The sequence below is a fragment of the Plasmodium malariae genome (assembly GCF_900090045.1).
Source record: "Plasmodium malariae genome assembly, chromosome: 5".
Taxonomy (NCBI): domain Eukaryota; phylum Apicomplexa; class Aconoidasida; order Haemosporida; family Plasmodiidae; genus Plasmodium; species Plasmodium malariae.
This window is the reverse complement of record NC_041779.1, coordinates 512500-528938: the sequence shown is the minus strand read 5'-3', so window position 1 is coordinate 528938 and position 16439 is coordinate 512500. Positions and strand designations below refer to the sequence as shown.

At 27.2% G+C, this 16439-nt stretch overlaps 4 protein-coding genes and 1 non-coding gene across 5 annotated transcripts; 1 reads left to right on the top strand and 4 right to left on the bottom strand.

The window, feature by feature from the left end:
* Positions 1–482: 482 nt before the first annotated feature.
* Positions 483–1313, bottom strand: PmUG01_05019400 (SNARE protein, putative; the record flags this gene model as incomplete). The annotated part of the gene is made up of 1 exon (XM_029003390.1): positions 483–1313. One exon carries the CDS (start codon positions 1311–1313, stop codon positions 483–485), a length of 831 nt encoding a protein of 276 aa, XP_028860340.1.
* Positions 1314–3000: 1687 nt separating this feature from the next.
* On the bottom strand, positions 3001–4735 carry RACK (receptor for activated c kinase, putative; the record flags this gene model as incomplete). Its single annotated transcript, XM_029003388.1, has 2 exons — positions 3001–3842; positions 4609–4735. 2 exons carry the CDS (start codon positions 4733–4735, stop codon positions 3001–3003), a joined length of 969 nt encoding a protein of 322 aa, XP_028860339.1.
* PmUG01_05019200 lies at positions 4081–4176 on the bottom strand. Its single transcript, XR_003751933.1, has one exon. It is a non-coding gene; the product is annotated as an uncharacterized ncRNA (small nucleolar RNA).
* Positions 4736–7925: 3190 nt separating the features above from the next.
* Positions 7926–10807, top strand: PmUG01_05019100 (conserved Plasmodium protein, unknown function; the record flags this gene model as incomplete). Its single annotated transcript, XM_029003387.1, has 3 exons — positions 7926–7940; positions 8050–8088; positions 8486–10807. The coding sequence occupies 3 exons, from the start codon at positions 7926–7928 to the stop codon at positions 10805–10807; spliced, it is 2376 nt and encodes a 791-aa protein (XP_028860338.1).
* Positions 10808–11523: 716 nt separating this feature from the next.
* DBP10 (ATP-dependent RNA helicase DBP10, putative) lies at positions 11524–15273 on the bottom strand (the record flags this gene model as incomplete). Its single annotated transcript, XM_029003386.1, has 1 exon — positions 11524–15273. One exon carries the CDS (start codon positions 15271–15273, stop codon positions 11524–11526), a length of 3750 nt encoding a protein of 1249 aa, XP_028860337.1.
* Positions 15274–16439: the final 1166 nt, after the last annotated feature.

Below are 16439 nucleotides of genomic sequence, written 5' to 3'. Positions count from 1 at the left end.
ACGAAAATGTTTGACTTTAAAAAGAGACAAAAAAAAATTTTAGTTTGTAACAGTATAATACGTGCGACATTTAATTTTGTAAAAGTAAACAGTTGGTATTTAATTGTATACAGATGGCATTTAATTTTTTTTTTTTTGTTGTCTCTTAGTAAAATGTTATTTATGCATATGTATGTTATATAACGAGAGTTTTATGTAATTAAAAAAATATACAAATTTTCAAAAAATGGATGCATCATCATTATTATCACATATAAAAGTTAAAAAAAAAATAATAAACAAAAAGGGATAAATAACAAATAAGGGACATGACTACCATTTTGTTGGTTATCACGATGAATAGTGCGCGTGAGCGTGTGTTAAGATTATACATCTTTGAAAAAGAAAAATAAATTTAAGTTGTATATATATATATATATACAATATAATTTTACAAACGTAAGTGTAGTCCCCACCATTCTGGCAAAGTGAATAGACATATATCAAATAGACCTATAAACCTTGAATCCTATGACTACAAAACAAGCTAAAAAGAAGTATGTTTTCCAGTATTTTAAAAACATAATTCTTTTTAATTTTTTGGTATTTTTAACAAAATTTAAAGTGTTTTTTGACATGTTTTCTGTTTTATACTGTAAGGCTTTAATGTTTCCCCTGGACTGATATAAGTTATCTATGTGGTTATTCATTACTGAATTAATTTTATTTAGCTTTTGTTTAACTGCAATAATTTTTTCATCTTTACAACATTCATTAAGGTTTATTATTGTACGTTTCATAAAGCGCTGAATTGTTTGCGCCTTTGATGGATTTATATTATTTGAGTTATAATTCTGGTTAAAAAATAAATCCGATTTAGCATATATTTCTAATTTTCTCAAAAATTCAAAAGCATAATTTTTAAAATATGCTTTCATATCTAATCCTATTAAAAATAATGCCAACTTCTTTTCACTGCATATTATAAAATATATAATTCTATTATCCCAATTAAGGATTTTCTTATTACAATAACTTAATTTCTTTTTTGAAGCAATTAATATCTTTTTAATTATGTTATTAGCAGATATATCTGAATCACGACTTAGAAAACTACATTTCATTATTATTTCTAACTCATCTAATGATGCTATACATACATATTTGAATAACTGAAATTCGTTCTCATCATCTACATCATTATGACTGCTATAGTCCTCTTCTTCCCCTTCATAATATTTCGAATATTCTTCACTGTTTTCTTCGCTCTCTATTTCTTCTTCGCTGTTCATGCTGTTGGAGTAGCTTATTTCATCATCCGAAATCATGTACATTATTGCAGCGTTTTCAAGAAAAGGAGGGGTTCACACATAGGCAAGTTAATATATACGTATACATGTATACATACAGGCAAATGAACAAACGTATGCATATTTGTATATATATATATGTATGTAAATTTTGCAAAAGAGTGATTAAATATGCGAAATGCTCCCTCGGTCTTTCACCTTTAGCACGTTTTCATCTATTATTAACTTATTTGAAAAAAAGAAAAAAAAATTTATATTTTTAGTTTACCAATTGAATGAGCAGCAATGCAACTGTGGCTCTAGTTTTTGTTCCGTTTAAAATTTGTGCACTCTGATTTTTGTATGTTCCCACGTGTTTAAAATGTATATATATATATATATATATATATGCACGTACGTAAGCGTACTTGTTTTATAACCTAAACATTCGGTTTCTCAGGAATTTTGAATTAAAAAAAAAAAAAAAAAATTAAATTTATTTTTTTCATGTTCAAATTGCACTAAATAATGTGTTTATAATTATGTATATAGCACATTTTTAACAAATTTACATAAATTTTTTAAGAGAAAACTACTAAAAATAGAGAAAAAAAAGGAATGTATCGAAGGGGACATTCATGAGCTTGGGGAAAGGGAAATTATTATATATATCCTCTTTTCAATTTGCGTTTTTAATGTTCTATAAGACGAAACAAAAAAACATTCAGTGTACATTTATGTATAAGGACAAAATGGAATTTGCATAATTAGCGTGATATATTGTTATATTTTTTTCTTATCTTTTTTTTTTTCATTCGTGTACAAGAAATTTAGACATAAACATAAAAATAATTGACGATTCGAGCTAATTTTTAATCTTTTTTTCCATAAAAAAAAATAAAAAATACAACTGTTCACATAGTAAGATTTAAAACATTTTTGAAGCTAAACGGGTTAAGTAGCGACTTCAAATGTTATTAATTACAATTTACATGTAATAACATTGTTTTAAAATGTGAAAAAAGAATATGAGATTATATTTCAAAAGGTTTGTTTTCATTTATTTATTTTTTCCATGTTTTATGTGTGTCCTTTTTTCTTCTTTCAGTTGTTACTACATATATTATATATACTTATGTCTTGTAAGCATGGAGATATAAATTCATTTTACTTTAAAATTTGCATTTATTGCCAAGATAATTAAAAAAAAGAAAAAGAAAAAGAAAAAAGGGAAAATAGTGCCATATAGCAAAATAAAATGTCTTATCATTTAAATTAAATAACTGAATTGTTGAATTGATGAACGGTTGAATTATTGAATAACTGAACAATTAAATAATAAATTTTAATTCTTTAAAAACATTAATAAGCACTTTAAAAAAATATACATATATATATATATATATATGCACAATGATTTTTTACTCTTATTCGTTTAAGAAAAATCCTCATGCTTCATATTCTTAAAAATATGCATGTACCTGCGCACGTATATTTTTATATATATACCTGCGTAGCAAAAACTTGCTAAATTTATTTTTTATAAAAAAGCTTTTACAACATTGCAACATTACAATGCTGCATAATTAACAATTGTCAGTTTTACACATGTAATAAATGCATATATTTATAAATACGTAAATATATAAAAAATGCACATTCATATATATGTTAAAAATAGGGTTTAAAAAAAAAAAAAAAAAAAATTCTGAACAGTTAATAATTTTATTTCTTAAATGGATTGCTTTTTAACTTCATAAACGTAAATGTTTCCATCAGTGGAACCGCAAAATAGGAGTTGACCATTAGCTGACCATGTAATGGATGTACACCAAGGCAAACCTACTTTGGACTGCTTAACAGGATATATTTCGGAAATTATTAATTTACTTTCTAAGTTCCATATTCTTATAAATCTGTCTGTTGCTGCACACAACCAATAATCACATGGAGAAAAACAGAGTGAATTTATAGTACATCCAGTTTCTAAAGAATATAAATGTTTTCCCTCATTAACATCCCATAATTTGGCAACTCCATCTTTTCCTCCGGATGCACATAATGAACCGTCAGGAGATATAGTAACTGTGTTTAAAACACCTGTGTGTGCTTCTAAGTTTTTATTTAAGTCACAATTTTTTAAATTCCACACTTTAACTAATTTATCCCATCCACAGGATACAATAATTGCCTGTTTTGGAGATGGGGAAAATCTAACACATGTAATCCAATCGGTATGTTGTTCATCTGTTATGGTATACTTACATTGTGCTAAAGTATTCCATAATTTAATTGTTTTATCTCTACTAGCTGAAACGATCTGTCTATTGTCTGGACTAAATGAAACACTAAAAACGTCAGACGTATGACCAATAAATGATCTAATCGTTTCTCCTAGAGATAAATCCCATAAACGAACTGAGTGATCCCAAGAACCAGACAATGCAAACAAACCATCTGATGAAATAGAAACATCATTGATAGCTTGAGAATGACCGGTTAATGATTTTTTAGCCATTCCGATTTCTCCCGAATCGTCATCGGGGTTGATACTCCACACTATTAGCTTTTTATCTGGGAATGGGTAAATACGTAGTATGAAATAAATGAATAAATAAATCACATATATATATATATATATAGATAGATAGATAGATATACAGATATATATACAGATATATTGCGAGAGGGAATGCTCACATCGTGCAAAAATTAAACAAATGTACGGACAGGTGGTACGTGTATTTACACATAAACCCCATTTAAATTTCTCAAAAAAAATAAATTGCTTTTTTATATATATATTTTTTCAAATATCAGAATTGTATAAATATTTGAGCTATCTTCCTCTTCATTTTTGTATATATCAGAGTGAGCTGGGATAGCAATGGTCATCATAAAATGAAAAATATATAAAAAGCTTGTAAATTTTTCAAGTCAATGAGACATATAAAATACTGCTCAAACATAACGAGCTATCGGAAGAAGTGAGAGGGCGGGGAAAATAAAATAAAATAAAGGCAGAACAATCATATTGAACAACACATAAATAATACAGCACCCGGGTTAAAATGCATAATCGTGTTAAGGTAATATAATAATCTTCACGTAAAACTTTCACGCACACAAGCAGATGAGAGTTCATAATATATAATCGTGTATACAAATATAAATAATCACCATGTCACGTAAAAACAGTTACAAAACAAATTGTTAAATTAGGACAGTATGGATTTATATGAGCATGTGCATGTTTATTTAAATGCACCCGAAAATGAGGGAATACAATAGCATAAACGTATGTATTCATATATGTATGTATGTGGGTATGCATCATTACCTCTTGAAGCGCTAACAACGGTTTTTAATTTTGTGTCAGTGGGTGTTGAAACTGAAGTGACCCAATCACTATGACCTCCTTCCAGTACACCTCTTAACGATATCTCCGCTTCTTTTATATTTTCCATAATTTAAATATTTATAAATATATTCGACAAAAGTGCCTATAAAGATTAATTTGTTAATTTTATAAATGGTATATGTGTTTGCATGTATTTATGTATGTATATATGTGTTACAGTGTAATTTAATGCGGAAGAAAGGAGTCACTGGTTCACAAAAGTAAATATTTCGAAGAAAATATAATATATAAACATGCTGATTTTAATATAGGTATATAATATAGTTAACATGGAAATGTACTAAAACGTAAGCATAAATAAATATTTAGAAACTTACAACATGTATATATAAATGCAACGAGTCTCGTATATGTTGATATATATATATAGATATAATATATGTATAAATGCACGTTATATTATTTATGTGTGAAAATGTGGTATGCGATATATGTTCTTGTGCCATGCAAATTTATACATGTACAAGCATATATCTTTGTCATATTTTTCTATACATCCTTATAGCATTATACATATATATATGTATAATAATTCACTTTGTTATAATAATGTAATTTCGCTTCTTTATATTCTTTATATTCTTTATAATTTATCTCACTTGATAAAATAAAAATGGCAGGAAAAAAAATATATATAAGAAATTAAATAAAACAAAAATACTATTTTTAATGTTTTAAGCCCTTAATGTTTATTTTTTTTTTTTTGGTATTTTATTTTTATTTTATATCACTACTAAATATGTAATAAGTATCATCAAATAAATTCAAATCATAAAAAAAAATATATTACAGCATATTATAATATATAATATACATACATAAATGCTGTTTTTTTTTTTTTTTAAGAGCTGGTATATAAATTAAAATATACATGTGTACATTATAAATACACGAATAAATACATATATTTATTGACTTTATTTTTAGTTATAACTTAAACAAAGTAAAAACAGCAGTAGAGGATAATTCTACTAAGGCTAAATTTAATATTTTTAACTTGTATTTTCTTCATTTGAATTATAAGTACATAATATGAACTGCCCCTATTTTTTTATTTTTACATCCCCTTGTAAAAATATATATTTTATGATAGTAAAAAGTTTTTACTATATTTCAAAAAAAAAAAAAAATTTTCTCATACCTTTTTTTCAAAATTTAATAGCATATAGAGTTTTAAGGGGTGAACCTTAATACGGAGGAGAGGAGTTCTAATATACTTATAAAATTGGTAATGAATTAGTTGAACGAGGTATATGTAACATTGCAAAAAAATATGAATATAGATATATATATATATACATATATATAAACGAAGCTTCCAAGCTTGCTTTTTGCAGTACTATATACCATTAAGAATATACTGAACATAAAACAATCCTTGATGTATAAAATTGTGCACTACATATAAAAATAAAAATAGTACTGCATGAATATTCTCAATTATTTTAATTTACTTAATTTTATTAAGTGAAAAAAATTAAAGCCCCGAAGAAAAGTTAGCTCTCAACAAGTAAATGTATATGCTATACTTTCACATATACATATATATATGTAATGTATGTATATATATATATGTGTAAATGTGTATGAAAAAGTAGATAACTGTTATACTTAAGTCAGCAGTTATGTAATGACTATATTAATATTAGCAGTATGTATTATTTTATGGATGATTAAATATAATGTGTAAAGTACATATTTCTTTTCGAATATAAAAAATTACTTAAATAATTAAGATATAAGGGGCAGTTGCATATGAATACATATATATATATATATGTATGCTAGTATGCATATATATTTTTTTTATTTCATTTTTTAACAGGACTAAGTATAACGGCATTCAGTGAAAACCCCTTAGAATATTTTTTTATTTTTTGAAGAATAAATCGTTATTCCTCCTTATAATAAAATAAAAAATGAGCCATTTTTTATGCATGTATATTGTCAGCCGTGCTACTGTTTTGTGTGAATACATTTTTTGCCTTAATTTTTTATAAGGGTTCCAACTGTTTTTATGAAAATATTTTAAGATAATTCTAGGTTATTAACACAGCAAAATTTTATGCTGTGGCAGGTTGTGTAAAAGTACATTATATTTTTGTTCCTATAGCTATTAAATGGAATAATCCGAGAACGTACAAAAAGAAAAGATAATAATAAAAGGGAAAAATTTTAAATCATGTTTTTACATTTTTTTTTTTTATATTTTGTACACAATGTATAATAAAAGGTTAAAGCTAGTGTAATATAGGTGAATGTTACTATGATAAATTAGAAAACAATAATAAGAGAATCAAAAAAATTTCTTTTTTTCTTTTTTTTATTTTTACTATTATTCGTACATCTTTTTTTTCTTATAGTTCCTATAAAATTAGCGTTGATGTGTTATGTGTTAAGCTATATATATTATATGTTTTTATATTAAATTACTTTTTTTTTTATATTTTAACATGTTTTTATTCTTTTTTCTTCTAATATGAAGATTACACTTTGTCAAAGAGCTTCATTTTTTATTTCAATTTTGCTTATACAATTAGTAGCCTTGTTACTGTCACGAGCTCAAATTAGTCTTCTATTGAGGAAATTTCTGTAATAAATAGAATAAAAAAGCAACTTGAGAAAAAAAAAAAAAATATAATATAATATAATAATAAAATAAATTAGAGTAAATGTTCAATTAGACGTATCAATGTTCCATCAAGGCTTCCTCTGCAATTTTACTACTATTTTATTTTTTTTATTTTTTCTGTTTTTTCAAAAAGGATACAATCGTTTGACGCATGCAAATGTGAGCACAGTGCTAGATAAAAATAAAGAAAAAAAAAAAATATATATATATATATATATATATATGTATACATTCATAATTGAATAAACTTTCAAAATACACAATTGAAGGTTTTTCAAAATAAGACATTTCAATTTAAAAAAAAATGGAACTTTCTTTTTTTTTTTTTTATATTTTTTTTGTTTTTAATGAAAAGATATTTTAAATAAATATATTTAAAATATACATTGTGTTACTAGTACATACTAATTTTTTTTTTTTTTTTTTTTTATGCTTTTTTCTCTCCACTTTTTTATGGCAGATATTAACTATCAAGTTATAAGTAAATAACAAAGGTACAATTAAAACAAATACACATCCGTCAATAATAAATTGAGCGATTTTCTATGATGCAGCTCAGATATCAAGTACGTGTTTGTTTTAATTTTTGGACTGTTAGATAAAAATGAACACAGTTAAGGTAAAATCGCAGAAAGGATAACATATTACTGTATTTAAATGAAAAATAATGATTCGCGTGTTGTGTTAATGTTTAAATTTTACTTTTTTCTTTTTTTCCATTTTTGAAGGGATCAGCTAAAGAACTATTCAGACAGATGAGAGATGAGGTTAGGAATGGCCGTTCCTTTTTTTGCTGAAATTGGTTTTTGAATTATGCAAAGGAGGGTGTACTTGTTTTTATACTTACGTAGATATATATACATGGTGTACGTGTATTCCTATGTGCTATTAAATATACATATATATATACACATACACATGTGCGTATATATATGCGGTGTTTCCTCTTACAATTATGCTGATGAGTTATTTGTGTATTTTTTCTTTTTTTTGCTACTCTTTCACCTACTATGCGTCATTAAACTGTGCGGAAAATAGCTCATTTGTTCAACCATATTATTGCGCTGTGCAATAAAAGCGCAGTGATAATACGCCTGCGTGCATTGTATATATATGTACGTATATATATATATATATTTTTTTTTTTTTTATTTTCGCTTGTAGCTAGGGTACAGAAAGAAAGAGAAGAGCTTGTATGATATAACCTCATGTAATGTGAGTTCAGAGGGGGAAGAATTTAATAAATATTATAACGAAATAAGATATTTGAAAAAGGATCAACTGAAAGCATATATTTGTAAATTGAGAAAAGAAATAAAAAATTATAAAGTAAAAGAAATGAATTTTATAATAGAGATTAAATATTTAAGAAGAAAAATTGTAAGACTAAAAAATGTAATAGAAAGTGATAAAATTTTAAAAAGGCATCAAAGAAATTGCCCTTCAAAAGGTCCAAGTGATTTCTCATTAAGAGGTTTTGACAATGACTTGAGGTCACTACAATATAATTGTACAGGTAGCAATAACAGTAGGCATAAGAATTCTCGAGGAAGTATTAAAAAAAATGCATTTACTTATGATAACAACAGTAGTAGTCTTTATAAAAATAATTTTTGTGAAAACAAATTGGGATGTTTTTCTATTAGAAGTATTAATGACAGTATACATAATAGCAAAAGAAAGAGCGCTCCGAATTTTATTCCGTTAAGCCAATCAAATAAACGAAATAGCGATAAAAAAATAATACATACAATAAAGCCGATTGGAAGGACGTGTTCTACTAATAATTCCATGTATCATTATAATAATAGGAATGAAAATATAAATGGGAATGGAAGCAAAAATTGGTATGGAAGCAAAAATTGGTATGGAAGCAGAAATGGGTATGGAAGCAGAATTGAGCATGGAAGCACAAATGAGCATGGAAGCACAAATGCATATGGAAGTATAAATGGGTATGAAAGCAGAAATAGACATAAGAATACACTCAAACATAGCGATAATAACAATTTTCCTCATAGTAATAGTTACATAAATAATGTAGAATCGAATTATGAAGGACGTAAAGTTAGGGGAAAAAATCATCTTTTCTCGAATAGAAGTTTTTCATCAACATTTAAATTTGATTTAAAAAAGCATCTTATTTCTAATAATAAAAATATACGTAATATGTCTAATCAAATTAATAGTACAATTGCAAAAGATATTAAAAATTACCATAATTCCAAGCAGAGTATACTATCTGCAAAGAGTCAACAATACCCACCAAGTGCCTTATTATTGAGAAAGCTTTCTTACAACGATAATATTAGCTCGAATAACATTACTCAGAATTGTTATACGAACAAAATGAAATTAAATAATTTGAGTATTAAAGATTCAAAAAAGAGCTATAAATGCGATTTGTATGATTATGCGCACCATGAAAGAATTCTGAGAAAAAAATACTCATCTCCATATGCCCATAAAATGAACCCCTTAAATAATGCTACCAGGAATACAAGCATAGGCGGTAGCAGAATCGGAAGAAGAAATACAAACAGATGCAGAAGCAAAAACAGCAGCAGTGGTTACAGTAACAGAAACGTAGGTGAACGCATCATCATCGAGGGGAGTGATAAGACTCCACGAAACGAAGCTGCGGATATTCTTTCCATTTGTGATGATAACACATCCAAGGGGAATAAATCAAAAAGTGCTAACTTAAAAAATGAAAAGAAAGGGATCAAGTGCAAACAGAAAAAAGGGACAAACAGAACTACTAACGGGTTAGAGCAAGGACATAGCAATGATGCTAATTTAATAGAGGAAACACAAAATGATAGCGATAACGCAGAATCGTACGAAAATGTTGATTCTATTAAAAGAATTAAAACATATTTAGACAATCAGCGAAAAAAAAAAAAAAATACAGTCATTTCTCTTAATAAAGAAGATATACCATTAGAACGAACAAGCGTTAAGGAAAAAATTAATAGAACTCTCTTAAAAAAGAAGGAAGAAAAAAAAGTGGTTAAAACTTCGGGTAACACTTCAAACCTCATGCCATCGCGTAGAGTGCATTTAGATAAAGAAGACATCAAAAAAAAGCAAACTAACTTGCAAAATTTTAAAAAATATATAGATTCAGATATAAAAGAAAATTTTAAAAAAGAACTAGAAGAGCTGAAAAATAGAAATAACAAATTAATGACGAAGCCAAACGGATATTGTGACATGCCCTTTGGTAGTACTAGTAGCAGTGGTAGTAGTAGTAGGAGGAGCGGTGGTTCTGGAAGCAGACGAAGCAGTAGAAGCCGGACTTGTAGCGGCAGAAGCGGTAATGATAACAAGGATAACGAAAAATCGAGGTGTGAGAAAAAGGATATGAAATATAAAATTAGCAGTAAGCCTTTAAGAGACACCAATATGTTGAATATCTCCTTTAATGACATCGATAAGAAAATAAGCAACTTACAGAATTATTTGAAAAATACTAAAAAGTAGTATTTAAATTGTTGATTAAAAGGAGGACCTGATCGAGAAGGGGAAATTGAAGGCAAGGAACGGTTGCAAAAAGGTGCATTAATCTTTTTTTTAACATATCCTCAGAATGTGGAAATTTAAAATTTTCTTTACTAAATCATAATCTTAGTTAAAGTACGAAAATGGAAATGCATCCATGTCAGTGGATTTCGTGCATTATACAAGTATGGGTGGGTATATATATATATATATGTGTGTATATCTATATATTTACATATACATTTATGTTTATATATTTATGTGTGCGTAATTCTTTTTATATGGGTATCCCACCTTTTTGTATGATTTTTTTAAGTAAATACATATATGCAAAAATTAAAAAATATAAGACGTTCTTTTTTTTTTTTTTTTTTTTTGTGCTATTTTTTTTGTTTTAATTTAACAAACTAATTTTTTTGTAAACATTCTTCATTTTATTTATAATGAACATACAAGGTATTTCGATGGAGGAGGTATATTCAAGCAAACATGTAAGGATTTACATATATGCACATGTACATACATATTTATTTGTGCACATATGCAAACAAGCATACATCTGCAAGATGACACAAAATTAGGAGCATCCCCCATGTGTCCTAACTTATCGGATAGGAGAAAAGGTCAAAAAGTGTATAGAGGTACAAAGGTGCAAAAACTATAGAAAATAAAAAATGAGTCGAGTATTCAACGTGGTTTCATTTGCTTATTTTTTTCTTTTTTATAATAGCTAATGACCTAGACCTTGCACTTTTTAAGTTATATTTTTCCTTCAATTTTCGCTCGTGTTTTTTCTTTCGAGCTCGTACATATTTCACTCTAAAATTCCTATCTGTTCTTATTTTATTTTGTAAAACGCTTTTTTTTTTTTTCTCCTTTAGTTGAGGAGCATTAAGAATGTTTGATGTCGAAGTGTCGTATTTTCCTGTAATGTATTTTTTATACAGTCTTTGTTGTTTTTTAGTTAGTTTAATATTTTTAGATAACGATTCTGTAATTTCTGGGTGCGTTAGCTCTAACATTTCTATATTCCTTTCTTTATCATTTTTTTCGTTGTTCTTTGTTTGTCTACTTTTGAAGCGATCTCTGATTTTATTATCCTCTTCTAACTCCCCAATATTATTGATTCTATTTTTCGTCCTCTTTACCCATTTTTGATAAATTCCCACAGCAGTACTACTCTTTACACTATTATTATTGTTGACAGTGGATACGTTAATTTTTTTTCCATTGTTTTTGTCCATACTTGTAATTGCATTTCCTTGAAAAGTATCTATCTCTCTTAGAACAAATTTCTTTTTTTTTTTATCCCATACCTGTTTTTTAATAAATCTTTGCTTCTTCAATTCATCTTCTTCATCGGGCAGTAAATCAAAACCAGGAGTTTTTAAGTCAAACATAGCAGATGTATCTGTTTTCATTTTTTTTTGATTTATTTTTTTTAAAATATCATCTAAGGAAATTTCTTCTTTTTTTCTGGTTACTTGCTCTATAGTGTTACTAACTGCTTCTCCCTTCTGTCCTTTCAACATTTTTTTTAGTGCTCTTTTGCTTAGTTTTCCTTTCTTTTTCTCTTCCTTATTTATATCATATTTTTCTTCACAATTAAATAGTATATTACTTTTCCATTTTTCCGAAGTTTCATTATCGCATTCGTCGGCCGACAGTCCAAAGGAAAAGGAGTCCATCAGTTCATTTACATCATTTGAAATCGAATCGTATTTTCTGTTTTTGTACCTTTTCGTCTTTTCCTTTAGCTTGTTTAATTTTTCCTTAACCACTTCCGATATGCTTTTCGCTTTGTCATTACTGCTAATATTGCTTTTTCTATTGCTATTACTACTTTTGGAATTTTGAAAATTGTGCAAAAATGAAATAACATCTTTATGAGTGTGGTTCATTTTTTCACTTTCTCTGTAATGGGAAGGGGATCCCCCCTGTACATTCAAAAGCTTGTCTCTTACATATTCATTATTTTCATTTTCATTATTACTTATTTCTTGCGTACTTTCCTGCTTATTATAATTTTCTGGAAACTTAATCAAGTTATTGAACACACTTCCACCTCCCTTCAAAAGGGTCAGATTGGTTGAATTTTCATATTTGTTAGTTAATTCGTTCTCATTGTTCGAAGTATTTCTATAAAGCTCATCCGGGTGATATATCAAACATAACTTGTACAACCCTCCAATTTTTTTAATTTTGTTGACACATTTTGTGCTTGCATATTTCGAAACTTTCGGTCTCATAGAGTAGTAAAGTTTATATGATGCCTGCATACTTTTATTTAGTGATACCAATTCGCTGTCGTCTTTTTTTAGATTGTCAATAAATTCGATGTAATCGCCAATGTTATTTAGTGCCCCTATGTAGACATGATTCTTGTTGTCCTCTTCCCCAGGTTTTGTTTCGTCTCTCTCTCCCTGGATTACCGCATCTGTCTCATCTGGGACTACCGCATCCGTCTCATCTGGGACTACCACATCTGTCTCATCTGGGGCTACTAAATATGTCTCACTAAGACCTATTATATCTGTTTCGCCTGGAACTGCTACATCTGTTTCGCCTGGAACTGCTACATCTGTTTCGCATGGGACTGTTACATCTGTCTCTCCTGCGACTACTACAACCGTCTCACTAAAGCCTACCGTGTCTTTCTTGTCTGGAACCATTACATCTGCTTCACTAAGGCCTACTTCGTTTGTCTCTTTTTGGTTCACAAAGTCCTCCCCACCGAGGGGACACTGACCGTCGCCCCTGTAGAACTTCAACTTTTTTCCTATGAAAAAGCAAATCTCGTAGGCATATAAAATATCCTGATAAGTAACCAAGGATATACCATAGCCTGTTAAATTATTTCTGCATGCTCTACCAACTCTGTGTATAAACAATTTAGGAGAATAAGGTAAATTATAATTAATAATATTCTGAACAGTGGTAATGTTAATACCTCTTGAAGCTAAGTCTGTTACTAACAAGAATTGAATGTTGTTATTTCTTGTAAAATTATTTATTTGCTGAATACGAAAAGATGTATCTGAATTACCATACAAGGTAGCATGTGGTATTTTAATATAATTAAAAATTTTACTAAAAAATAAAATATGATATTTTGTACAAAAAAATATCATCGTTTTTCCTAATTTTTTATTTTTACATAAAAAAATTAATTTAATAAGCACAGCATATTTTTCATAAGATCTACAAAATAAAAAATGTAGTTTTAATTGGTCACTTATAACATTATCTGAATTAACAAAAAGAACTTCTGGGTTATTTAATTTTAATCTGAAATAATTCTCAACATTAGTTGGTAAAGTTGCACTTATTAATAATGTTTGTTTAAAAGATGTGTGCAAATTTTTATATATATTGTTCATATCATTGTAATAATTTAATTCTAATAATCTATCTGCTTCATCAATAATTAATATCTCTACTTTTTCTAAACTTAATTTCGTTTCTTCTAAAATGAAACTTAACCTTCCTGGGGTACATATTACTATATCTAGATTTTCTTTTAAAAGATCAAATTGTTTAATTAGACTAACACCACCTATAATTATATTTATCTTTAAATTAAAATAATTCATACATATCTTTCTAGCCAATTTATAAATCTGTATGACCAATTCTTTGGTGGGTAATATAATTACTCCTCTTATGCCAAAAAATTTACTGTGTTCCCCTAGTAAATCTATTAATGTACTTAAGTATACAAGTGATTTCCCTGAACCTGTTTTACTTATACATATTATATCTTTTCTATTTAAAATTTTAGGTATACATAATTTTTGTATATCTGTTGGTCTGTTATACTTTAAGTTACTCGATATGCTTCTGCACATTTTTTCACTTAATCCTAAATTTTGAAAGCAACTTAAAATTACCTTATTTTTTTTCTTATTTTTCCTTTTCTTATACAAAACGAATTTTTTTTTGGTATTCTGATTTATGTATTTTGTCCTTTTCCCCTCACTCGATGGTGTATCCCCTGGATCTTCACTACCGCTATGACGACTACTACCATTACTACTTACGCTGTCACTTCCAAACGTTTGGTCTTTTTTTTTTTTTTTGACTTTATCAAATAACCATGCGTACCTCCTTTTAGGGTTGTTTTGTTCTTCATTTTGAGAGGAATATTTACATTTCTCTTTATTTTTGTTACCACTCTTCAAAACAACAGAATTTTTTTTGCTCCCTTTTATTATCATCTTCTTTTCGTCTTTAGTTACTTCTCCTTTTTTTGAGATGAAACCTCGTTTAGCAGTTTTCATTTTGTTATTTTTCTCATTTATATTATGTAATTTAGAATTTTTCGTTTTTCCACGTTTTCTTATTATACCTTTGTTTGATGTACTTCTCTTCCCCCCCTTCCTGGTATTCCGAATCCCATTGAGACCTTTCGTAAAACTTTTATTCTTTTTAATGTTGCCAATTTTCATTTTTCGTTATTTACACAATTATACTGATAAAATATTTCAACAGAGAAACAGAGAAATCGTTTTTTTACACCTAAGTTATATTCTGTTTGTATAGTTTTTCTTCTACAGTTTTTGCTAACTTTTTATGTACTACATATATTATCATTTAATATACACTGCAATTTAAAGTTAAGCAAGTATTGTACAATATATATATAAAAGATCCTACTCAATAATCCTAAATGGAGGGAAAAAGGGAAAGAACTTTTTTGTAGAGTTTTCCCTTTTTTTTTTAATTTTCTTCAAATTATATATGCATTTTTTTTAACAGTATGTGGATACATTATTTTTTTTTTTTTTTTACTGCAAAAAATGGTAACAAAAATGGTATTTTACAAATGCTTATACGGAAAAGAAAACAAAAAAGAGTAAATTTTTTGAATTTTTTTTCATAGGAATAAATGCTGTACGTATATATATATATATATATATATATATATATATATGTATATGTACATAAATATATTTATACGTTCATGTATGTATGCACGTATGTATGTATGCTCGTATGTATTTATGTATTTATGTATGTATGTATGTATGTATGTATTTATGTATGTATGTATGTATGTATGTATGTATGTATGTATGTATGTATGTATGTATGTATGTATGTATGTATGTATGTATTTATGTATGTATTTATGTATGTATGAATGTATGTATTTATGTATAATTTTAAATGCCTTCGAGGACGGGGTTTGGGGAAAAGAAAAAATAATAATAAATAAGATAAAATATGATAAAAAAAAATTAAAATAAAATAAAATAAAACGAAATAATTATATGTACGCACAAAGCGAGTTGATGATATCAAAGGCATTGTGAGGATGCGTAAATTTGTGCTGCTCTGATAAACTTTGCCATATATATATAAATATTCGGAAAATGAAAATGTTATAAAATTATTATGTGCCATAAGATTGTACATGTATACATATATACATACATATATGTATGTAATACCCTTTTACATTTTTCGATAGTCGCAAAATTTTAGATCACTTTTATATAATTCTATGTAAGCATATTTTTCGTCTTCTTAAAATTTAGGAGTTTTATTTGTATATATATATATAAGGTATATTAATTTAGCTGTAATTATTAAGGGGAGGAATAGAATTACA